Consider the following 25,235-nt stretch of genomic DNA (forward strand, 5'->3'; position numbering starts at 1 on the left):
GACATGTGCCATTGTTCAAAGAGAGAAGTCAGGGTGACACAAAATGGGATTTTATATAAGAGATACGTCACGTAAGACATGTCCCTCACTTTCAGTGGTAACAAACCCTTGGAACTGCTGCATGTTATTCTGAGTTTGTATGTGCAAGGCTGCATATGAGTGTGTGTGTGGTCCCCTCGTCGCATTTGCCCAGTGTTCACAGCTTGTCGGTACAGCTGGGGTTTTAGGAAACCTCCAACCAGAGCATTACAAACATAGTAAATCATGACACAGCATATATTCACTCTCAACTGATCTTATTATCTGAACTGAAGCAAAAGGAGGAGTGAAGATCCTGCAGCGATATCTTGGGACCGATTACTCGGTGAACTGACATCAGGCCACCGAAGAGACAACTAAAAACAACAGGGACCTTCCCTTATCTGTCATGCGCATCTTTAGCCTCAGCTGTTAACAGAGCAGATCTTTACCCCGAGGAAGGAGAGGTCACGGTGCTCCTCCATGTAGGTGACCTCCAGGTTCTCCAGGACCACGGTGCAGTTGCTGTAGGTCTTCACCATGTTCAGGTAGTGGTCTTCTTTGGAGCCCAGAAGGTTTAAACGGTTGGTGATACCTTGGCATACTGCAGGAAAGACAAAAAAAACAAACATATAATTTGAGTGTTCATCAATCACGGTGTAGTGTCATCCAAGGCCCACGGTGCTATCAGACAGAAACATCCACCGCTTATGTAAATCCACTGGCTCGGTTTATGACTTTCTGTGCGTGTCTTTGTGCGTAAATTTAGTCTGAGGAGTCATAACTTGGCCCGCTTTCATGTGAAAATAACCGATCAGGGTTGAATCTACAATAGAAATCACGAAGCGAGCGAGCTGCCTGTGTTTTTACTGGCAGAAGCATCAATCTTTCCACCTCCAAGGAGGTGGTTAAAACAACCGCTGAGGATTTAGCGCGTCATGGTTTCCATGTGAATTGCGAGTGCTTTTCTTGGTTTAACTTCAGATCCCTAAATCTCATAATTAATATCAGTCTCTAGTTTAATCATATCTGATTTCAGGAAAAGAAAAAAAAAACTTGAAATGAATAAATAACAACTTAGGGCTTAAAGAAAATGCTGATCAGTACACTTTCGAGTTTTCGGTTCCATGAACAACAAACCCATTGATAACGGACTTGCCCGTCTGGTGTTACACAATAAGGCAATGAAGAAACAAGAGGCTTTTTTCTGAATGAATGTAAAGGAAGAATGTGCGTCTGGAGAGAACAAGTCATCTTCCCCTGTACATGTCCAGTCATCTCGAGCTGGTCGGACAGGTTCTGACTGGCAATGAAGATGGAGTCAGCTGCGTCTAACACCTCCGACACCCTTCATGGAAATGCTCACACACAAAAGCCCCTAGTGTTTTTTTTTTTCTTCTTTGAAGTTGCTGATTATGGTTTAAGTTGGGTTACAGGTCCAGAAATAACTAAAGATTCCTCCTTGTGTTTATTAGAAATTACGGTGCTGTCTAAGTAATGTCTAAGTCACATTCCGAAACATGTCTGCGCTTGACTGTGAAGAAAGACAAACCATGTGCGTCGACTTCTGAGACACACCTCACACACGCAACACACACATGTTCATACACTTGCGCCGAGCTTTATCTGATGTGCTTAACTGCAGAAAGACGCGCCAGCCGCCAGCTCAGTCAAAATATCACCAAAAAGCAGAACGTTTGTGGAGTTTTTTTCACTTCCACTTGTGCTTTTTACCCCTGTTGTTGTGTTGCCTGCACACATGCGCACACTCAGACAGCGAGAGGAACCTAATCAGTGAGAATTAGGCACAAACAGCTGTCTACCGCCCTCCCTCTTCTTCCTCCTCATTAGTTTGTCCCTGAGGGATCTCCCTGACATGAACCCTGCAGTCCAGGAGCCTAACGCCCCGGCCACGGAGGCAGATGAGCAAAAGCAAGTTGACTGTTTTAATTAGAGGGGCCGTGTGAGATGTAATTAGCCCCCTAATTATTACCGAGACTGCATAACCAAACTGTAATAAACAAAAAAGGTTGCCATGAGTTTGCAGCTGTGAAAATTAATAAATCTTGATTTTGCGCATGAAAGTTCGTGATTACGCTTAATTTGTTTTGCTGTTATGCCAGATACATTAAATATATGTCAGGCAGTTATTAAAGCATACCTGCGCAAAAATACAGATGCCTCTTTTAGTATTAAAGTTAAAAGCAATTGCTTTGTTGAGGCGACGGATTGTACAGTAGAAGACAAAAAAGGTCCGTCTCTACTAGCGTAACAGGTGCAACTGCGCAGAGAAAGATGGCGGCTGCAGGTGGTGGGGTCGGTATCACAGGTCTAGTGAACAACGGTGAACATATCTTTACATATTACTCATCGTCCACATGCTTTTATTATCATCCTCCTCCTCAATTGAGATGCGTCAGTATCCGTGGCAGCCATAAATGTCATCGGATCGTCAAGCGATAAGCTGTAGAGCAAACAAATGCCTTCCTATATAAAAGTGTTCTGAAGTATGGGGCATGCCCAAGCTAATGTACGTACATATCTCCCAGCTGCATACATGCAGTCCGCTTCTTGTTAATAATTATGATGAGGCAATAAAGGCCCAAGAAGGCAGGTGATAAAGGTTTAACAAACTTCCTCCAACTGAAGCTTTAAGTGCCAAACAAAGGAGGGGAAAAAAAAAAAAATTCAGAAAGAAAAAAAATCTGTTGATTGCTCAAGCAAGCAGGCACATAGCCACAGTAAACACTCTCCTTGTCCAGTTGTGGATTTCGTAATTCTGTTGCAGGTGGTAAATGACCTGATATTCCATGACCGTAAACTGACTTCCTCAACTGGGAGCAACACGAGAGCAAGAAACGAGGTCGAGCTAGAGCAATATACGAGTTATATCTAAAAGATCTATTAATTTCCTCCTTATACACACACACACACACACACACACACACACACACTCACGCACAACCTTTTCCAAATAAAAATGACTCCCATATAGTATGTCTGACTATTTCCACAACAACCATGAGTAAAAAGGATGTCCAGAAGGCAAATTACTGGGATCTTTTCTTTTTCCCATAAAGCCTGACTCAACTTGGTTTTTCATATTTCAAACATGCAACGCAACATACTGTCTGTATTCTGCTTAACGCAAGGGCAAGGGTTGGGTTCTCAGTGACGTAACTGATACTGTGACAGAGACTAATTACCGATTGCTTCACTTACACCAGCTGTATCGTCGTCACAAAGTGTCCAGGAGAGTAACTCGAGGAGAAAGGAGTGGCAGGTCTGGTGTATCTCTGCCCGTACCGTGCGAGGAGAGTGTCACGCATGTGAGCGCGCAACACTGTGAGCAACACAGAAAAATTCCCTGGATGGAGCTGTGTCGATCGGCACCCAGTCAGAGCCAGACAAAAGACTCGATAAACCCGATCATTAGTCATCTAAGCTTGTTGCAGTGTGCGGTCGCATATCACTCTTTTGATGTTTACTTGGGGACTAGTGTTGGAAGTCAAGGGTGTGTGGGTAGATATTTGTTTCTTGAGGCTACGGGATCTGCACGACTACAGAAAAAGAAACTGCCTCAGCTTATTATGTGTGATATTTAGCTCATTGTTCGAGTCCAAAGCAAGTGTTTATCCACGAAGTAAACATACCAGATGCATCCCTCTGTGTCTTTCAAAGGAATACCACGCTGGAGCTGAGTATTCACATGCCAGTCGTTGAAGTGAAAGGCAGAGAAAACAAGTATGTCTCTCCTTGAGCTGGAAATTGAAGATAATTACTCAATCTTAGCATTGAAAGCTTTGAAGCTTGTTTCAGGTGAACGTTCCAACGAAAAGTTAGATAGTGCATTTAACGTGCAAAATCACAGAAAAACCTTGCAGAAAGCAAGTACAATGCACGACAAACTAAAATCTAATAAAATTTTGTATTTGTGCTAAACCAGCATCTTTGCAACTATATCTCACGGTATAATACCCATATGTACTCAGGAGTAAAGATTAGATTAGCTGGCTGATAACACTTTCTTGCCTGTGAAGCAAATAAAAACATATCGTGAGCAGGCAGTTTCTTAAAGCTTAAAACATGCACATTTCCCTTCAAAATCTTCTTAAATGTAACACTTACTAAAGGGCTGATGTATTAAATTACAATTTGTGCAAACATTTGTGTTAGTCAATCTACGTGCTTTATTGCAAAAGCCATCTTGGTACCAAACATTAAAATGTAAACCTTTTCTTGGGACTTTGAAGATGAGAAATGATAATGATATTTTGGGGGAGAAAAGGGGGGGTGGGTGGCGAACTGTCTGACGTAACTTCAGTTACGTCAGACAATTTGCAGTAAACATTTCAGACACGTTAACCAAACAGATCAAGTTTACGACGTTAAGCACCAAAACTAGCCAAAGGAAATAAAAGTCAGACTCTGTCATAAATTCACATTTTGAGGTCTCATTTACATGTTTGGATGAAACGTCGATTTATTTTTCCTCGTTCGAAGAAACAGCGAGCGTACGCGAAACCAAACTTTCCAGCAATAACTTCTGAAGCCGGCCTAATGGTTTGCTTTGGCGCAGCGAGCCATCGACCATACATTTAAATCATCACGCTTTCCACCTTTCTGCAGACAACAGAAACGGCCCTGCCGCTTTCTCTTCCTCTCATTCACTACCTGCAATTCAATTACGCTGTGTCCAGAGTCTGATAATTAAATTATCTGAAAACTTACACATGATTAAAGGGAGCTAACAATGCTAACTGACAGGACATGTTTATTTCTCTCTCCAAGTCAACAGCATTACGGCAAAGGCTCTTACGTAACTCGATCTGCAATGTTCCTCCGCTGATAACAAATCAATGCCATGATTAATTCCCTTATTTAGAGGTAATTCATGGTCAACCCCCTCATATGTCTTTGCCAGTGAATCGTGAGACGGTGGTGATAAGAGGGAAAAAAATAAAACACACACACGCACAATCTTTTATCGGCCTTAGTTAAGTCGTGGCTCCTTGTGGTTGCATGTAATCAAGTTTCCAAATCTTCAGATTTCAGGAAACTATAAATCCTCCGAGTCACATTATCAGTGAATGGAGTGGGGAAAAAAAGGCCACTTACTTGGTATTTTTAGTGCATTCAGCTCAAACTTCCTCCTCTTATATATGTTCTGGCTGGCTCAATGTGTATTCTGTGGCAGTGTGAAAAATTCATATAAACAAACTTTGTAGTCGAGATTTTACGAATTCCTGATATCCTGTTCCCTGTTCAGGGGAAATTCAGATTTCCTTTGCGTGGGAGATGCATCAATCCCTTAGAGAAAACATCTTGGGGCCTCAAAGAAGAAAAAGAGGGGCTTGTGAGGACTGGAGGATACCCCCCCCGCCACATCCCAACACACACACACACACACACACTTTCCTTTCCCATCTCCAGTGAATACAAAAACACAAGGCCCTCTGACATCTCAGGAAGTTGATCTTTGCACGGGGTCAGCTCGGATGGCTACTCTTCTGTGCTGAACCAGATGGTAGCCGACTGTCTCCAAGGGAGGAGGACACAAGCATGGTTTAAATCAAACTTAATGTACTATTAAAAGAAGGGGAAAATGAAAAGGAAACCAGAAAGAAAGAGAGAAAGAAAGAAAAAAAGAAGAGTCAGGGGTGGGTTGTGGTTTAGCTAACTGAGAAGTAGATGTGGGACATAGCAGCCGGCCCTGGGGTCAAACTGTGGGTGTAAAGCCTCACACTTGATGTATGAGCACGGGTGACCTTTCCCTTAGGGCTGACAAAGAGGACAAAACATGGGAGTGGAAAAGCTGCAGAACACAAGAAAATGAAGCATCCAACTGAGCACGTCACGTCCCCTAAACAGTTCCATCCCAGTGACTACACTTGTTGGCCTTCGCTCGAGTTTGAGCGCAGCCTGTGAAGTTTAGTCTGTTAAAAGCTCAGCAAAGTGACCAAATAAAGACCAAAAAGGCAAATGTTTACTCTCCGCTCCTGATGAGTGCTCTCTACCAGTCAGTGAGACACTCCAGATACCTGTGGCCGGGCCCATCATAATGTTTACTCTCCATCTCAACGTGAGGAAACCGTGGATTTAGATTCTGCACAAACACAGGAAAAAAGTATGTATACTCGCACTCCTGCATACTGTGATCAGCATTTTCTAAGGCCTTGAGGCTGTCCTCAATAATGCCTAGTTAAAAAAAAAACAAAAAAACCTGAACTGTTTTCAATCTTTACATCACTGACATGCCAGTGAAATGGAGATTAATGAAATTTTGTCCGTGTTGCTAACAACACTAAAGAATGACCGACTGGCTCGTCGGCCAGCGCTCGTGGACGTTCCAGGCTCCGGTTGCCTCGGTAATCCTCTTGTATATTTTCCAACCCCAAACGTCGCAGTGTGAAACAAGCAGAGCATAAAATTTCTGCTTGTGTGTGGACGGAGCAACGCTGGATTCACCCGAAGCTCCAAGCTGGATGATATAAGCTCAGTATATTTGGTTGTAGGAGCCGAAATCATGGCCAGAGTTTCCTTGCGATAAACACCTGCAGAGCTCTGTGTTACGTCAATCAACTGTATCCGTCGCCCACGCCGGCTGTTGCCTCAGTTGCGCCACCTCAACTTGGTACTCATCCTCATAACATTTTATGGTCGCCACATCACCTGCAGACTCTTTCCTGGGGATTTATAAAACGGAAGCAGTCCCAATAAAAATCGTGAATTGTCCCACGGAACGAGGGTGTTGCTTCTCATTACTGTCAAGGTGCAGTTTAAATTGGGTCAGATCATTATGTGAGATGTGGAAGGGATCGCTAGTGTGCCACACTCACAGAGAAATATCACCCAACTCTGCAGTTCCCGTCAGCTCCCGGGAGGTTTAAAGTGTCTTCTAGAGCACTGTTTTGGTTTCTTGGCCCACATAAGGTCATAGTATGTCAGATTATTTGTGCATGTGTTAGTCTTTAAATATTTGGTTTTTCAAAAGCTATGGACACATTTGCCTAGACGTAGAGATTTAAAAAACTGAGAAACTGTGGAAGTGAAACCGCATCCATTTACTAGTGGCAAAGGATTTTTTATTTTTTAGTATTGTTTAGTATGTAGAGCCTGACTTACAAGAGGCTCTTTAATTATCATCATTATCGTTTAAGTTACTGCCTTGAATAACCAACACACTGCACATTTATCTCCATAGACAATTATGTTTTCATTACTCAACAGCGATACCATGACAGAAGAGATAAATAACTCATAAATTATAGAAGACAGATTGAAAAAGGCATAAATGACTGCGCACCAAGTTGATTTACTGGAGTTAGTTAAACACAGCTGCTCGCGTTTCACTCTCAGACCGCAGCACACATACGACGGGACCATCGGAGTGTCCCAAATAATCAGGTAATAATTTTAATCAGGCGACTCTCCCCGGTGCCCTGATGGAAAGTCCATTAAAGGCACCACACAGTCCCACTCCTGTTCCTCAAAACTCACACAACTCCAGCCCCATTTAAATTCCAATAATGCACCCACCATTCCCCTGAAATGCTCCAACATTCAACCCACTTCCTCTTTAACGTCCAGACATTCTCCCTATTGAAGCAAATTCTAGCCAAGACCCCTCCACCCCCCCACCCCCCACCACCACCACCACACCTCCCCTTTTCTTCCTCTTTCTCCTTCCCTGTTAAAACCATACTCCTCTTCAATCCCACAGGAAGCCTGAGAGGAAGACTGGAGAGGGAGTGGGCGGCGCGAATACTGCTGCTAACTCACTACACTGCTCAACGCTCCCCCCCCCCTACCCCCACCCCCCACCCCTCCACCCCACCCACACACTCACTCACTTACCCCTCCTTCCATCACTGAGCCATGCCTGGAAAAGAAGAGCAGAGAAAGAAAGAAAGAGAAAGAAAGAAAGAAAAAACAACCACCACAAGCAAAGAAACCCACACATTTCACACATCATTCCAGCAAGAGAGAGCAGCTGTGAGTCGGGAATCCCCCGTTGGTTTAAGCATTCCCGACGCTGAGCAGCAGGCCCAGGTTGAAGCACCTCAACACTCCTCACTTCATCTAAACAAAGGAGATAGACGCTCCTTGAGGCGGCCTTTCTGCTTAAGGACTTCTTATTTTTAGCCTGATCGCTGACAGACTTGTTTCTGTGTAGGTCTAACCACTGCTTTGCAGTGTTCCCTGCCAACAACTGTTACTGCCTTAGTCACAATTCGGCTTCACTGGATTCTTCGCAGAGAGTGACCCCATAAAAGGAATATTCGCCCAATGCCCCAGGGTTTGCGTTTACTCTGTTGCTTTGCTGTTACTCACCATTTCAACCTTAGTGTTACACATCAGCAAGCCTTTAAATCCACTGATGAGTAGTCTCTTTCTCATACGGTAGGAGTCAGGGACGACTAGAGCTCAGGGGATACGTTTCTACAGCCAAGGAACTCATAATTTTCAACACTGTGAAAGGGTTTTATGTTATACGTTGCGTTGCACTCGCCAAATGCATGACCAATTTAATTTACACTGGAGATCGGAAGAACCTAGCTACGTCTTCCTGATGACACATCAAACTAAAATGTTTGAAATGCTTCGGGGTGCCGCTGCCAAGTCCGTGGGGCCCTGTGGTGCTTGAGTATTTTGTCTCCACAATAGTGTGCGAAGAGAGAGGACTGACAGAAAATTGTGCTAGTTTTTCATCTAACACCTCTCCCCAAAGCCCACGGCTCAGATTTCATCCATTGTTAACACGTGGGGCGTTATCCTGTTCCTGACAAAAAAAGAACATCACACATGGGTAACACGGCTCCAAAACAATGTCCAAAGCTTGCTTAAGATGATTACGACTGAAGAGGGCGGTTGTTTCAAGGCCACCCCCTCACTACACAGACACAGAGAGGCTTTTACACAACCTGAGGCCTGGCTGCTCTGCGTCAGTCATCAAAGGCATGAGACTTGGCAGACTAGACCCTTCTCTCGCTATCAGCTACACCGCTGAACACAAGGACCCTGGCTCAGAAAACACACGCTAAAAACTCTCATGACTACTCCAGAGAGTGGACAGTCTGAGTCAGGATACTAAACCTTCCCAGCACTGAAGCAATTTACTGGATTCCTACCCTTTAAAACCCTTCGACTTGTAAAGAGAAAATATAAACCGACCTCAATGCCATAATTTTGAAACAGTTCTTGACCTTGGAAATGGCAGTAGTTGGCAAATAACAGAAACATTCCTCGCAAGGTTAATTCAAAAGCTGGACCTTTCTGTCGCAACATTACTTTTTTGCAGTGTGTCAACTGCTGTTTCCATTTCAAGAGACGAGAATGAATGAGAAATCCTTTGAATGATGAAAAAAAGAAAACGCATTCCTGGAGAGGAGAGAGCTCCAGAGCCCGGCTATTTCCACGGTCCACGATACATTTATCGCCCTAACAATGACAAGAGTTCTCTAGAGTGAGGGAAAAAGAAAACAGGAAAATCTGAACATCTATCATCCCGTTATGACCTCCATCTTGAAAGAATTGACGAGGACGCGCAAAATGATCAATAGCGCCAGTGTAGCTGCTCAACCGGCCATGTGGTGAAATAGTTTCGTCCATCATCTAGAACATGATTTAAACAGCTCAGCAGATGTACAGTAATTATGTTTCCAGCTCAAAATCCTGGATCCCATTTCGGAAGTTTTTTTCAGTCAACAAGCGGGTGCCAACCATTTGTAACTCAGGACAAATCTTGCACAGTGCAGATCACTTTATTTCTTGGAGGCATAGAAATTCTGCATGAATGCTCCATAGCAAACCAGAACAGCATAACATGCACTGAAAAAGGTAAAGGCAAAGGGAATTACTGATTCCCGTTCAGCACATATGGCTTCGGCTGAAATTTAAATTAATGTGTCCTTTCGACCTGGAAACCCAATTAGGTTTTTGTGAAGCTTTTGTAAACCGTCTCGGTGCCAGATTACTGCAATAATACTCTGATATAAACTAAACAAGTGGATTCATATTAAAAAAAAAATCTCAGACGGCTGCTTAATCAGCTCAGGAAGAGGTTGTTGATGTAGTGGATATAATGCAGGTCCAGAGGGCTAATCCTTACTCCCTGGCAGTGACCCAACTATGCACTCCAGGGTATTTCAACCCTACCCATTCTCCACCTACCCGCACTGCTATCAAGCTGAAGTGGTTTATCACGTAAAATGAAAGAAGAAGTAGATATTGATCATTTATCTATGATGCTTTAAGTGACACAGGGCTGTAATATGATATCTGCACAGATATACTTAAAATACGTGCCCTTGACTAATGGTCTAGTGGGCAATCTTGCAATAACTGTTGAACCATTTTATGGGAGTGATGCAAGCAGAATTACTTTTTTTTTTTTTTTTTTTTTTTTTTTACAAGCCTCTGGCTTCAATTATGAAAACACGCAGTAATGAAGATGTTCCGCTCAAAGTCCCACCAGGAAATTAATTCTGAGCTCAACGACACATCGGTGTTGTTGAAACTTACCAGGCAATTAGAAAAGGTACTACACAAGGGGCGTCGCGAATATTACCCTTTAGTGCTGCAGGAGTTAAACAAATCACAGATCAACTCTGTAGCCGGGCCTTGCCAGTGCAGCGATATTATGAACAATACTGCGAGCCCATCTATAAATGGCTGCGATAAACTATGTTTTACGATGCTAATGAAATCCCTGAGAGGCGATGTTGGCTTGTAAAACGCTGGAACCAAAGCAGGAGAAGAGCTGACATCTTCTTTTTCACTCCCGCAACACACCCTGCCACAGCACAATAGCGAGCAGCCCTATCATCACTGATGTTGTAATTCAGACAGAGCTTTGTCATAAGCTGGAACGTTCGTAATTTACTTGCCAGAATTATACTTAAGTGGCCATTAGGAGATTAGCCTACTATTTGGAGATAAACCTTCTGTATACAAAATTATCCAATCCAGAACTTAAGAATATTTTATCCTCAACTGCTGTGAAGCTCCAGTTCATATCTGTTGATTCTTTTGACCACTTTGGTACAACTTTTGGGCCGACAGAAACAAACTTCTGTTGGGATATCCATGTATGTACTTATTCTAGGGCGAACTGCAAAAATAGTTTTGGAATTGATTCAATCATTCAAGGCTTCCAGAGGAGGAATCTTAATAACTTTGGTTATTCCCTGACTTTTTACCCTGAAGTGCCGTCATGATGGATGACATTTGTAGTGTTGGACGAAAATGAATTTTGTGGATCCCTTATATCTAACGTCATCCGGTTAAACAGATATAAATGAAATATCAGTCTCATCTATACTTTGTATTTAAAACTGATTTGCAAACCTAGTTAATATCAAACCTGGTAAAGATCAGCATGTTGGTATTGTCATTGTGACGAAATCTTAGGTTATAGTCTAAAGAGCAATCTGAGACTTGACAGTGGAATTGGAGTTGAGCTATGGCATCTATGACTGGACTGGAAGGATTTAAAACCACTAGAACTGCTTTGTTTGAGGTATTTACTTGACAAAAATGACATGTTAACTGAATGGGATATTTCAAGGTGTTCTTCCTCTTTTACTCTCCATGGTCTGTTTAGCTATATTCACCCGAATCCCAACAATCCAACAAGATGAATAGGCTTTTTAGACTTCTGTGTCAAGTTGATGCAGAGGCTACGGCGATAACGCAGACTCCTACGCAGACCTTAGTTCCGTAACTTACGCGCACTTCCCCAGAAATGTAACTACGCGTGACTGGTCCACTTCGCAGTAGCGTATTTCCGCTTCAGTATTTCCAGCTGCTTCTCCATCTCCGCAATTTTCAAATTGATTGTTTTGGTTCAATAAAGATGGAACACATCGAGGAAAGGTTGACTGAGGAGGTTCGGAGATACAAATGTTTGCATGGCTTGTCTTCGGAGAAATTTCGGCGAAAGTTTCAGTCGCCATTGTTGAAAGCGAAACAGGAAGTAGACACACAAAAGAAATGATACAGTCTACAGTATGAAAGCATGTTGTTAAATACAGTAGTATTAAAACACGGCTTCACAGTTTTACTAGAGAAAACTGCCATTTTGGGGGAAAAAATGGTTTCTCTGCAGGCATTTCTTAACATGGTTGGATGTGCCCATTCAACATGTGCTAAAGGGAATCTTTTAACCTCACAGCCTCATAACTTCTAGCCAACAGGGATGCCTTTCTCCTCTGTGTTGACACAGGGCCGCAAAGTCATGTCTACATGGCAAGCTAAGGTCAAGGAAGACAGATAAGCTTGCGTCAAAGAAGACAACACAGTCTTGAATAAAGAACCTTTTGTCCAAAGACCTGGGGCTTCTGCATTCATTCATATAACGTGTCTTATTCCCTTTGCCTTTTCTTTGTATGTGCTCCTCCGTCATGAATGTTCCCTTATTATCTTATTTGGAAGAAAGCCACAAACCCACTACGCATACTGACTAATTTTCATCTCCTGTTGAAAAACAGGCTTTGGATTCTGCAACTTGAGCCACTGAAAAATGTGACAATGGATCCAACTAGAAGAAATACAGGTTGTCACTTAATAATGATTCTGCATGTCCGTAGACGCTTACTTGATACGTGATAGTGTTTTGTGTGAAGCAAATTTTCTATTCTTCTATGTAGCTACTTGGAGCACAAATCAAATTCAAGCAGTTATTCAATTCATTCCTTTCAGAGGATATAGTAAACTGTATGCCAGCGATCTAAAACAAACAAAGTAAATCCCCCCCCGTTTTTTGAAAATCTTTTCAATGAACGCTGGAGGGTTATATACTGTGTGCAAGTCTTGATTGACACTCCACCACTCCCTTGCAGTGAAGCGTGTAATGCCTTATTACCATTAGCAAAGAAAACTCTTTTTTACAGGTTGTTGAGCTCTGAAAACTAGCGACAAGCCTGATCAGGATTCTTTTCAAAGACAAAATTTTAAGAAACATTTTAGCAGATGCAGTAGGATTTGATGTCCATGCGTCGTTTACAGGAGTAAACACGGAAGAAGCTAGACAGCTAATTCAAACTAATGTAATATAGCCCAATGGTTCAGGTTAGAGCCAACATCCCTTCAATGAGGATGTGAAGCAGGAAGCCCCCCCCCCCCCCCCCACTGCAAATTTGAAATCAAACATCCTGAAACTCTATACCAACAGTTTTTGACAAATGCAGGGATGCAGTTACAAAAAATCCTACAAATTAACTGCAATACACCACAAGATCCGAACCACTGACAGTGAGTCAAAGTCCAAAACGCACCATTTAGTTTGCTAGGCTAATGGACCACACAGGAAGAGGACTGAATCCGATTAGGGAAGCACGTTTCAAACACCAGCCAACACCCTTCAAACAATGCTTTCTTCTAAAATATTCTGACATAGAGATTTATTTGTGAAGCTATTGTTCTCCTCCCTGTAGGGGATTCCTCCTTCGGGCAAGCGCCGTTTGAAGCATTGCTCCTCAGAATGACTTGGAGGACTTGAGGAGGGATGACACACCTACAGGAGGCCTGCAGGATAATGGTGAGAGACTATTATATGCAATTTGGATGCTAACGTGAAGCAGCAGCAGCGACTAGTAAGAGCAGACTGTGGCCTCTTTGATAAACAATTAAGTCGTCCCACCCTTCTGATGTTTGTGTATCGCCGACTTTCCTGTCTTTCTTCGCTGCTGACTCTTCCTCTGATCCGTGGACCACCCCTGTCCATCTCATTGACATATATCTCCCATTTGCATAGTTGCATGAAGATCCATGGGGCTCAGCACTGAATACAAATACACCAACTTATTTGTTTGTGCGGAAAAAGGTCTCAACGTAGGTCTGTCTGCTGTCTTTCAGAAAGCTATGTATGCAGTGTGGTTTTCATCCAAGCTGAAAGCCTCCGGGATGGAAACGCGTCTACTTTCCATCTTAACCTTCACTATTAAAGCTGACTTAACGTTTCAGCACTTTCAGGGTAACACAGAACACCTGAAAACACAACCTTACCTTACAACAGAAATAATATGCCAAGATTTTTTTTTACCACTTGTTGTACCGCATTGAATTTGTATTAAGGTGTATGGTGTTCTGTGTCGTATGTGTTGGTTTTAAAACACACTGATGATCCATTAATATGCTGTCTAAATGAGACCTATCAGTGAGCTACGTTTACCAAAGATAGGGTTATTTTCTTTACTCAAACAATGGATTGAAATTTAACTCCAAAAGACGAAAGAACACTCAGACCACTCCTCAAAACCCCCACAATAAGACATCCTTTAAAATATAAACAGGAACAATAACTCAACTGGAGCTGCGGCCTATTTTCCCCTTTTAACACAACACTGCACCTGATGAGATGGAAGATAGCAGAAGGCCCTTTTTTTCCAGCCTGTATTCCTGGGTCTCTTTCCACTGAATACTCCGTGCACAACCAGTGGATCATGGAAAGGCCATAAATGCTGCAGATGACTTTGTTACCATGTACAAACAAGCGACACAAATCTGTTCAATGAGTAACCACATTCACTTATTTGTTCCATGCTGGGTTCTCACTGGATGTATAGAAAATACAGAAGAGATTTTGGTAGCTGCCGTTACCAGGCAATAAACACTAGGGTACTTATCCAAAAGGCGTTTAAAAAAGGCAAATGGACTTGAAGAACTTTTTTTGGTGGGAAGTTGAGGTCTAAATAGGAACATCTGTGCGTATAACCCATCAGAAACCCATCAGGGTTGTGCCAGTTTCTGGTTGTTAACAGAAACAAGTTTCTGATGGGTTATACCCACAGATGTTCCTATTTAGACCTCAACTTCCCACCAGTCCCTGAGAAGTAAAGAAGCTACTCGGATGAGCGGTGAAACGTCTTCTCAAAAATAAAACAAAAAAACCTCTACAAGCACCAGCTTTTCGAACATACCATGACCTGGATGACTGAGAACCTTCACAGACACTAGTGTACTTTGAAGGAGGAAACATAAAGCTTGTCTCTCACACCTGAAAACACCACATAAATCCTCATTGCTTATGGTTTGTTTAGACCGAGGCGGTGGAACCTGACACCTTAGCCACAGTTACAGAAGTGCAGTACTACTTGATTTTCAGGGCCACACAATAGATTTACTGTAATACAGTAAAAAGAAGAACAAAAGTTGCTACACTTCCAGGTTCCCTCATGATGACATGCACGTCTAGCCTGGGGTGCGTCTGCTCCACAGTACAGATCTCAGTTGCTCTACAAGTATCAGTGTTGCCAGATAACCTGCCCTCCACAGAGAAGCTATTGTCCTCGAGTGAAACCAGAATACTGCACCTTGCCAGAGGTTCTCTCAAATCTACCACTCAGACATGGTGCAGTTTATCAAAGCAAGTAGAGCGGGCGGCAAGAAATTACACTCCAGATCCCACGGCCCTAAACTAAAAAAGCCTTATTTCCGACAATGGCTGCAGCAGATGTAAATCTGGGAAGGTCATCAGAAGATTGGAAAGGCATAGCAGCAGCAGTAGTATAGTTGTAGGACCAGGACCACTCCGGACTGTAAAACGCAGAATAGAGGTTCTAGGATTACACAGGATCATAACCCATATTTCACTACCGACATCCACTCAGTCCCAAAGAGTGGGCTTTAATGAAAAGAAAAGGCATGTTTTTCTGAAAGTTATGGGGAAAAGAAAAAAGCGGATGAGTGATGAGGGAAGCTGCCGTGTTAGATCCCACCTCAACACACGGGGAAAAGAGCTTACTCAGGATGCTAAAATGCACCGTAGGGTGGAAATTTTGCTATGATTCAGCTCTGCTTTTGCAGATGTGCAAGCACATTTTAAATCTCAAAATGATGGAGCTAAGCTACACGAGTATAAATATATATTATCTTTCAATCTCATTCTGTGAAGACCTTGAATAACCCATTAAGTCTGAAAAAGCATATTGATATAAGCTGGTTTATCCTGTGCCCAAAGCAAGCTGGGGAGCCTCGCATTAGGGATTAAGGATTTAGCCGTTTGACATGTTCCTGTGATTAGTTTGATCTTTCACAGGTTAAATCACAGGCCAGTTAGAGGGGCCTTCAGGCAGGTTCATTACATATTTACTCTTTGAGAACATTCTGCAATTAAAGCTAGAAGCGTAACGAAATATTTGAGTGTATAATAAAGGAGTAAAAAAAAACACAATCATCAGAGCAATAATCGCCTCAGCAATACAACTCCAGTCACAAACAGAAGGAGCTCGACTCATTCCAAGACCGTTTAGCATTTCATCTGGGAAATAAATCACCGCGGTTATTACTTGTGGTTGGCTGCTGGGTGAACCTGTGGGCATTATTTGCAGCCTCCCCACAGATGATGACAGTTAATAAACTGAGCAAGCCAGTGCGCGGGACGGAGAGCTTTTCTATTATTCAGCAAGTCTTGTCTGACTCCCACAGAAGCCATCAAACCCTGGCAGGCGGACGCTGAGCACAGGACTGACAGGTGGGCTTCTTGTGGGAGATGCTGCTCACTGCAAGATGCATTATCATATCTCTAATTCATTTCAAACGGCCTTTAATGACTTGCTCATAACAAGCCTGCGACTAAAGGTGAGCTGAAAGTCTAACCATTTCTTTGCATACAGTGACATAAGCTAACAGAGCCAAACCTTTTCTACTGTTACTGAAAAGATACACAATGTGCATTAACAAAGTCAATGTTTGCTGAGCAAGCCACACGCAGACACAACTAAATTCTTTGGCAGTATATCTCATATTGCTGTAAACTTCCCTGAATCTGTAAAATTAGTTAAAACCTCAGAGAACTTCTGCAAAATAGACGTGCTCTCATTAGATATTAAGCTCATTTGTATCTTATCCCACAGCTTACGTAAGTAATAGTTCCTCACTTTTAATATCACTGTTTGTTCATGAGGTTTATCACCATAATTTAAACAATTAAAAGTCAATGTTATAATTCATCATTATAATCAATATTATTATTCCATCCTTATTTTAACACACACACAGTACTAAATTAGACTGAATAGTCGATCATCCCTACATCTCCTGGTTGGGTGATATGAAAATTAGTCAAAGGATTAAATGCTCGTTCACGGAATATTATCCTTCTTCGTGAAGCTTATTTCGAACCCCTGTGGATTGTCTCATAAATGTATTGTCAGTAAAATTAGAACAAGGCTGTATCTGTAAAGCAATATTACATTACAGTACCTCGTGTTCGTGAATTGAATTATCAAGAAGGTTAAAGAAAACATTCATATGTCTCTATTTAGACAGACACGCAGACGACATCCATCACAAGTTGAGTCAGCATCTGTAACCTTTAATTATCCTGCCGAGCACCTTTGAGTCTTTATGTGAGTATTTTTGAGTTCTTACGGATATAGAAAAGGCAAATCTCAGTAAGACATTACGTGAGTCCACCACTAACATCAACATCAAGACCTTGTTGTCAATGATCAAACATGTTTCAAGTAGTCATCATGTAACGATTAAAGGTGCCTTGCAGAACTTTTTCTCTCCCCCTACTGGAGGGGACAGTAATTACGCTAACTCTGTCAACACGTGCATCACGTATGCCCAGGAGCACTCCATCGATTTCTCCTTTGGACTCTAAGATTTCCTGGGAAGGAGCATCACAAACTTTTCTTGGACTTCCTTGGTTCACCTTTATTCTTCTCAAAAGATGGTGAAGTCATTGAGCATTGGTTACTCTTGTTTCTCAGCCAAAGGCTCTAGTCCGTCTCTGTCACTATGGTTTCTCCTCTTTTCAGCTCTACCAATCTCATCATCACCCATATTTAAAATGCCGGTGTTCCTTATAATACAGGGATATTTACCATGTGCCCATTAGTTTACATAACAGACATTCATTTGTAAATGTATGTAAAAGTGTCACACAATAGCTTTGTGCGATAAACTTTTCTATATTTGGTTTTGGCTTGGTTAATGGATTACCATACTGCAAACTGGATGGCACGACCATGCCAAGAACACATTGGAGTATCTTGCAGCTATTCTTTCTTAAATCAGTAACAGTAATTCATTTACATGTTGCTTGAGTTTATCAAGACATGCAACATTCCACCTATCAAAACATTTGGTATTTGTCTTCCTTAGTTTGGAGTTTTGATGCCAAAGGAACGTCATAGGAATTTGACATCTTGTTCAAATCTAGTACGGACCCTGTGCGCAAGGAAAACACAGTGTGCCACATAGAGACATCTGTCTCTCCCCCTGGCCAAAAGCAAAAAAAATAAAAATAACGACAACAACAACAACTAAAACTGTCAAACCATATGGTGGAGCTTGCACTTCATTGGAGATGCAAATTGGATTAGTTGTAAAAAATGAACAGTAATTAAACAAATGCATACCATATTGATCATTACAGCTGCTCTGATTGAATTACTAATCTTCTCTAGTCCAAATAAAATTCCAAAATCCTTATTTACTGTGGGTGACGGGCTGCTGCATGAAATATGCATGGCCTGGTCTGTTTAGAAGCCCAGAAATATTTAGGGACTCTGTCTTTTTGGCTCACAAACACATTTGATTTGTTATGGTTCTGTCAAAACCAGCACTTGTTGTTACTTGTTAGCGCAGACAGGAAAGATGCAACTTCTACATGGCACTGAGCGTACATGGTTATCTGCTTACGAGGAGGAAGAGCATTGCAGGCAGTGCGGACAATTATGATTCATGAGAATAGGAAGTAAAAGCCATTAGGAAGTGAAATGATACTTCTGGTCACTTTCTCTCCTGACATCTGGCCTTTGGGAGGTCTGAGTCACTCTAAAGCAACGTGCAGAGGATCTGAATATTTTCATAGTTTGTAACGGCCCCCTAACGTCTAATTTAACCACTTTTTGGTCAAAGAACAATTTCTTGAATTTCAGATATTAAAATAACAAAAAGATCACAATCAAAGTAAAAAAAAAATTATGACTGAAGCAACAGTCAAAACACTATGGTGTCATTTGAAAATAAGATTTGCGTGACCTTTACTTCATGGCCAAAAGAGAAGAGAAGGGGAGCAGGAGAATCCAAGAAACAGAATTCATCCTTTCATCAGCCTCATGCTTCCCAGAATCTCTGCTTTGTGTCACGTGCGCAAATAGGATGAAGTGGCTGTCCTCACAGTTTGATCTAATTTACTTTGAGGACCAGATCTGGACACAAGGAGCGGGCTTTTTATCATGTCAGAGGAAGTACATCAAACGAATGTGAAAAGTTGAGTTGGATAAAAGAGACAGAGAGACACAGAGAAAGAGAGAACCAAAAATGAGAGAAATGTGGCAATAAGTCTCCTGAGGTTTTCTGTGAGGTAAAATAGAAAAAGTGCATCAAATGAAGGCTACTTTTAGTGTGCGCAAGGTGACACCATGTCCCATTTTTTACTCCAATTTTGCGAACAAATCGTAAACTCACAAGCTTGTGATCAAATAATCAGACACGTTAAAAAAAAGAGTTTAAACTAACAGACGTCATAAATTGTTCAGTCCACATCCCCTCTCCTCTTCCTCGTCCTTTCCCCTCATCATCGTGCAGTGTTGTACAAATTTTGGGGTCACTGTACGTCGTCGTGGCAAACGTGCGCAATTTACGCAATTCAACTAATGGGCCAATTAACGGCGACATTTTACGCAAAACGAACGGGACTGCATTCGCAACCATCCCGTGCTGATACCTACTGAAGGCTAAACTTTCCTGGAGCCTCTCTGTGGCTTTAACCAGGTCACAGGCTGAGCAGCGAGACTGTGAGAAACTTTTCTCCCATGCTGGATCAAGTTTCCCTGCGGCTTCCTGCCCATGCCTGTGATTTTTTTTTTCTTTCTTTCTTTTTTTTTTCCTTGGGATTCATGGAAATACTGAACGAGCTAAGAGTAAAAGCTAAAGCCTGATTTTCTCCTTTAAACGCCGCAGCTACGTGCACCCTAACATATACATACCTTTCTTTTCCGCCAGAACGCAGGAGCCCAGCCAGAGCAGAGAGGTGAGGGTGATCCACTTGAGAAAACGGGTTGCCATCGTGTTTTTGAAGCTCCTGGTGCGAAACGTGTCATTCCATGCCAACAGGGCGCGATATTCCGCTTTGTCGAAACTTTGTGGGGTGAAAAAGAAGCTGGATTTGGTTCTCGCTGAGTGAAACACTTTTCCTTCTCCGGGAAAAAAGTTTGACAGCTCCTCCTCCTCGCAGATATCTTCAGCAGTCCGAGCTCAGGCAGAGAGGACAAACTACTGGCTGCTCTGACGTCAGGAGGAGGGAGGACAGATGCGCCTCTTGCGCTGCTCAGGTACGGCGCAAAAAGCGGTACGCGGCGCTCATGTTATAGGAGCTGGTTTCTCGAAATGCAGCACGGGAAAGTACACAAAATTGAAACGTGAGAGACGCAACAGAGTGTAGGTGAGCTGCTGTCGTTCAGGCTGCTCTAAGTGATGCAGCGATGAAGGGAAAGCTGAGCAAACTTCCGGCAGTAAACACAAACAGAAGCGCTTTTGTGGTCCATTTCCTTTGAGGGGTGAAGGAAGGCCCACGTAAACGCACCACCATCAGATAAATCAGATAATAAGACATCAACAGCTTTATTGAATCAACTCATTTTCTTTTTTTATGGCAGCCCCTTCATTTTTTTTTTTTTTTTTTATTACTACCTACGAAGTATTGCGAACTGTATGTACCAAATTAGTGAAAATATGTGTCTGTATATGTGTATTGCTTTCTTGTATTTTTCCATTATAGTTCCTTTTAAGGTTGGTCTGCCTCAGTTAACAGGGGGTTACAGTTTGTAGTAGTAGTACCTTGGAAAACACATTTCCAGTGGTGTCTTGGTGCATGTAAGTGCAAATACACTTAAAATTTGGACAATTAAACCAATAAATAAAACAGGGAGAGTAGACAGAGCAGACATTTATTTTGCAGTTAGAAAAGGGTATAGCATTAACTGGTACACAACTTGGATGGTGGCATTCTTATGTAGATATCCAAAAAAGGTTTGAAAAAGGCTTCTTCGGATGAGTGGTGAAACGTCTTCTCAAAAAAACTCTACAAGTCCAGTTGCCTTTTTCGAACCTTTTTTGGATGTACCATGACCTGGATGACTGAGAACCTCCACAGACATCCTTATGTAGACTTAACCAGCTCATGTTATTTATATAAAGGTTATTTCTTTGGGCTCTCAGTCCCTTAGCATGTCTGTAAACTGACTGACAAACAAAACAATGAAAATATATGAGAATATAATGGAGCTGTTTCATAGCAGGTAAAGAAATAAAATTTTATGACTGCAGCCTGTCTGCAGAAAGTTAGACCTGTCCCCACAGGGTCCCTTTACAGATAAATGTCTATTTTTTTTTGGTGGATTTTTGTCGCTTTATATTCTGTAGACTTGCACAAACGCAGATGTCCCTGGAGCTATTTTAGGTGAACACCTAGGAAGTTAGGATGATTATGATGATGACTCATCCAGGATGTCAAGCCTAAATTCTGCAGGCTTCATTGAATTTGGCTGAAGAAAACAAGGCAACCGGCAATTCTGACATTGCATCACAATTTCACCCTCATTTGCTTGTTGATGTGCGTGTATGAAGGACAGTGGTATCAATGTCTAGCAGGGGTGGAGTGGACGAAAAGTCTAGACTGGTGACAGAGGGTCTGTCTTATGGGAGCCGAGCGTAATTGGACGTCAGGCGGCTTAAATGTGTACACATATCAGACGCTATGGGGACAGGAGTGATAGAAATCATTTTTCACGCCGGTGTTTATTTCATTATCGCAGCCTAATGGCTCAGCAAATTGTCTTTGGCTGTACTGTTGGAGGAAGAGGTTATTGTGTTGGGTCGAATTATGACCATTCTCCTCGAGGAGAAATTAGCTAATGCGAGGCTAACGTTTCACATGAGACAGCACTGGGAAACTGTTCTCTGTGCGGTGGACGTGATGCAACGGTCGGTTTGCCTGTTCTAACGACTGTCGTTGCTAAACAGACCTAAAAGTCCACAAGGCCGCTCTCATTTATGGGAGGAAAAAAAAAATGTTACAGGAGGAACCAAGATGAAGACGGAAGAATTGAAATGTTTCAAATAAAGAGAAATCAGGCGAGGTCAAAAGAATTGAAATGTTTCAAATAAAGAGAAATCAGGCGAGGTCAAATGATGCTGTCTTGGTTTTGAGACGTATTGAAATTGCAGCTTCCCCTCAGGGTCGTGCCTTTGATTGGAGTGTTTTGAAACCAAGGTTTGCCACACACTAAGCCGCAGTGGAGGCTCATTAAGTGAGGAAAGAGAGAACAAAATCACCTTGGCCTCTCACCAGTGGCACATTTCTACACTACTGGCCATTCTCTCGATTATGAAACGTTTCGCAGAGAGACAGAAAGAAGTTGTATTTGTTACGGTGGTTCATTTCTGCAATTCTCTGCTGTTCTGAGGCTCCGCGTGTTTTGCACAAGAGTACCCAGAGCTGAAACATGCAGGAACAATAAACAAACACAGAATAGTGGCCAGACCATTGGGGATTGAAAGGAAAGTGAAATAAAGGAAGAGGGAGAGAAAGGGAAGAAAGAGGAGCATTTGGTAGCAGTGTGTGCATAAGCTGCATGAGTTAATTAATTTGCAACGTCAGAATTAAAGCCAAACATTATAAGACGCAGCCTCTAATAACATTTGTTTAACTAATCTTTATACGAGGAGGCTTATTAAGTGATCCAGTGAGGCAGAACAGGTATGCGACCGAGATGATTTGCTGTCCTCGAGGTCTGACGCCTGATCTGCATGACAGGGCCCAGATGGACCAGCAAAGCCTCTCAGTAGTTTTGAGAACATGCACAGGGATGCGCCGGCCCCCACCACCACCACCACCACCACCGCTGCCGCCGCTGCCGTTGTTGCCATTATTTTTTCCTTGTACATGTTTTTTTTTTCTACACGACAGGCAAGAGGAAGCAAAGAGGACATATGGGCTCGTATAGGATTCACTGTCACTCAGAGGCCCTGCATCTGCTGCGTCTACCCGAACAAGCATCACACTGGTTGTGTTTCAGAGAATCAATATTATATAGAGTATAGCTGAGTTGCAGCAACTAGTCAGCTGATAAAAGATTGCAGCTTCAATTGACCGTTTAATATGATAAAGATTTTCCAGTTCCAATTGGTGCTTTGCTTTTCAGTCACACGTACCGTATGAAAACTAATGGTTGACTACTGGTTAAGTAAAAAAAACATGGTTTGAACTGGGCTGTGGAAAATAATAAGGGACATTTCTTCACCTTTTGACGTTTTCTTCACAAAAGGATGAGTTAATTCAAACCTAAATGTAATAACTGTAGAATCTAGGCTTTTAAATGTGTGAGATCCTGTTAGAAAATGGACATTAGCCACAAGAATAAGTTAAGCTGAGCAAAACAGAAAGCGTTTCATTTGAAAAGTCACCAAGAGCTTTAATCTAGAAAGCAAAATAGTACATTATATAACTCCTGGAGAATGATTTGTAGAAATGTTAAGCAAATGATGATTCAAAATCAAACGGTACGTGTGTTAACCACATGTCCTCTGCTCTATTTTGGACACTCGTGGTGGCTTCCACATCTCCGACGTGAGAGATAAGACTTGGATTAGATGTGAGAAGTTTTAATAATAGCATTCTAAATCCTGTTTTCAGCGCTATGCTTGAAAAGCCTCGGGCATTCACAACAAACTGTCAAGCACCAATTAATTAGGTTTAATTAGAGAAGCCAGTGAGATTACCTTGCATCTCACCATCTGTGCCCCTCAAGGCAAATCTCCTTGAGCTAAACTTAGTAAATAAAATAGTAAAGGCAAATATTTGAATGTTTTTTTTTTTTAACAATGAGTGAACACACAGTCTCTTCCTATGAAGAACTATAAAGCATGCGTCTTATTGCGCTGTGTTTTCCTGACGCGGCCCCTGGCGCTTGGCTCCGAGCCACGGTCGCTTGTCAGAGCATGTGGTCTCCATGGCGTCCCGATGGGTTACACAGTAAACACCTCAAAGTAAATGAATGAACCTGTTTTAATCCAGTTGGAATCCCTTTCTCAACTTCTCAACCAGTCACATCCTGTTTCAAAACATGGAACACCTTGTTCACAGTTATGAGTAATGTGAAGGAAAGAGCGCGTGTGTGTGTGTGTATGCTTCAAAGGTGATTTAATTATTTAGCTGTAAAACTCCGATGCGTGTGGCGTGTCGTGCATACAATAGCAATATCAATAATGGCGCTTCACAGGTGCCAGTGAAGCTGTGGGAGAAAAAAAAAAAATAAATACAATGAAAATTTTAATCAAAAAGCAAGCAAAGCGAAAAGCGTGCAAGCACCTCAATCACATGTAAATTACAGGAAATGCTTTATAAAAGGATGATGAGGTATTATTAGAGAAAAAAAAATATGTTAGGTATTTGATCTGTATAGCTGGGGCCAATTTCCAGCACCAGTGCCTTCATGGGCATCAGTTAGCAGTCATTAAAATACGTTTTGCTGTTAATAACGTTGTCTACGCACAATACAAGCAATGGCAGCACGCCTGCAAGTGTAAAACATATTTAACATGAGCTCAAATATGCATGTTTTAACTAGCTGATGTTATGTTCAGTGGAAGTTCTGACCAGACTTTAACCATGGACTTAACGGCTGTAGAGAAAAATTGAAAAATCCCGAGTCTACTTTGAACTGGCAGGCAGTGAATCCAGGACGGCCGGGCCTTTAATTCAAAATGCAGTTTGTGCAAAGGCAGTCGGTTTCCCTCTGATGTACTACCGTATACTGGAGGTTTTAACAGCGGTACGCTGAAGTTACGAAAGTATTAAAAAGTCAGGGAGACCCTTAAATGTGACTCTATGGTTGGAGTATTTAATAAAACTGTCAAAGCTGAGTAAATTATACTTTTTTTGGGGGGGGGGGGAATATCACGGCCATGAAATCCCAGTGGTTTCTTGGCCAGGACTTTGACAGTTTGATTATGAAGGGATGTAAGTAGTAGAGTATGAAACTCTGGTGCCTGAGACCAAGAATTTCGCCGTGAGAATGAGAGATGGGATGTGAGGTTTGGCTGTTTTTTGTGTTTTTTTAGCAGGCGCGAATAATGCCGCATCGTCTGCGTACATTTGTAATTCAATTTCTGTGCAACATTCAGAGATGTCACTGATACGTAAACTAAATAATAGATTTTAGTCATGCTACTGCTTCAGAAGAGAAAGTTCATTGGAC

At 42.1% G+C, this 25,235-nt stretch overlaps 1 protein-coding gene across 1 annotated transcript in view; it reads right to left on the reverse strand.

Annotated features, from left to right (window-relative positions):
* Window positions 1-20,384, reverse strand: part of egfra (epidermal growth factor receptor a (erythroblastic leukemia viral (v-erb-b) oncogene homolog, avian)) — a 42,231-nt gene extending 21,847 nt beyond the window's left edge. Inside the window, exons 1-2 of the mRNA XM_084547322.1 lie at window positions 19,965-20,384; window positions 471-622 (exon numbers count right to left, since the gene is read on the reverse strand). Coding sequence (XP_084403448.1) covers window positions 471-622; window positions 19,965-20,043 — 231 coding nt within the window. The 5' untranslated portion in view covers window positions 20,044-20,384. The remainder of the gene's footprint in view (window positions 1-470; window positions 623-19,964) is intronic.
* Window positions 20,385-25,235: the final 4,851 nt, after the last annotated feature.

The sequence above is a fragment of the Chelon labrosus genome (genome assembly GCF_963514085.1).
Source record: "Chelon labrosus genome assembly, chromosome: 6".
Classification (NCBI taxonomy): Eukaryota; Metazoa; Chordata; class Actinopteri; order Mugiliformes; family Mugilidae; genus Chelon; species Chelon labrosus.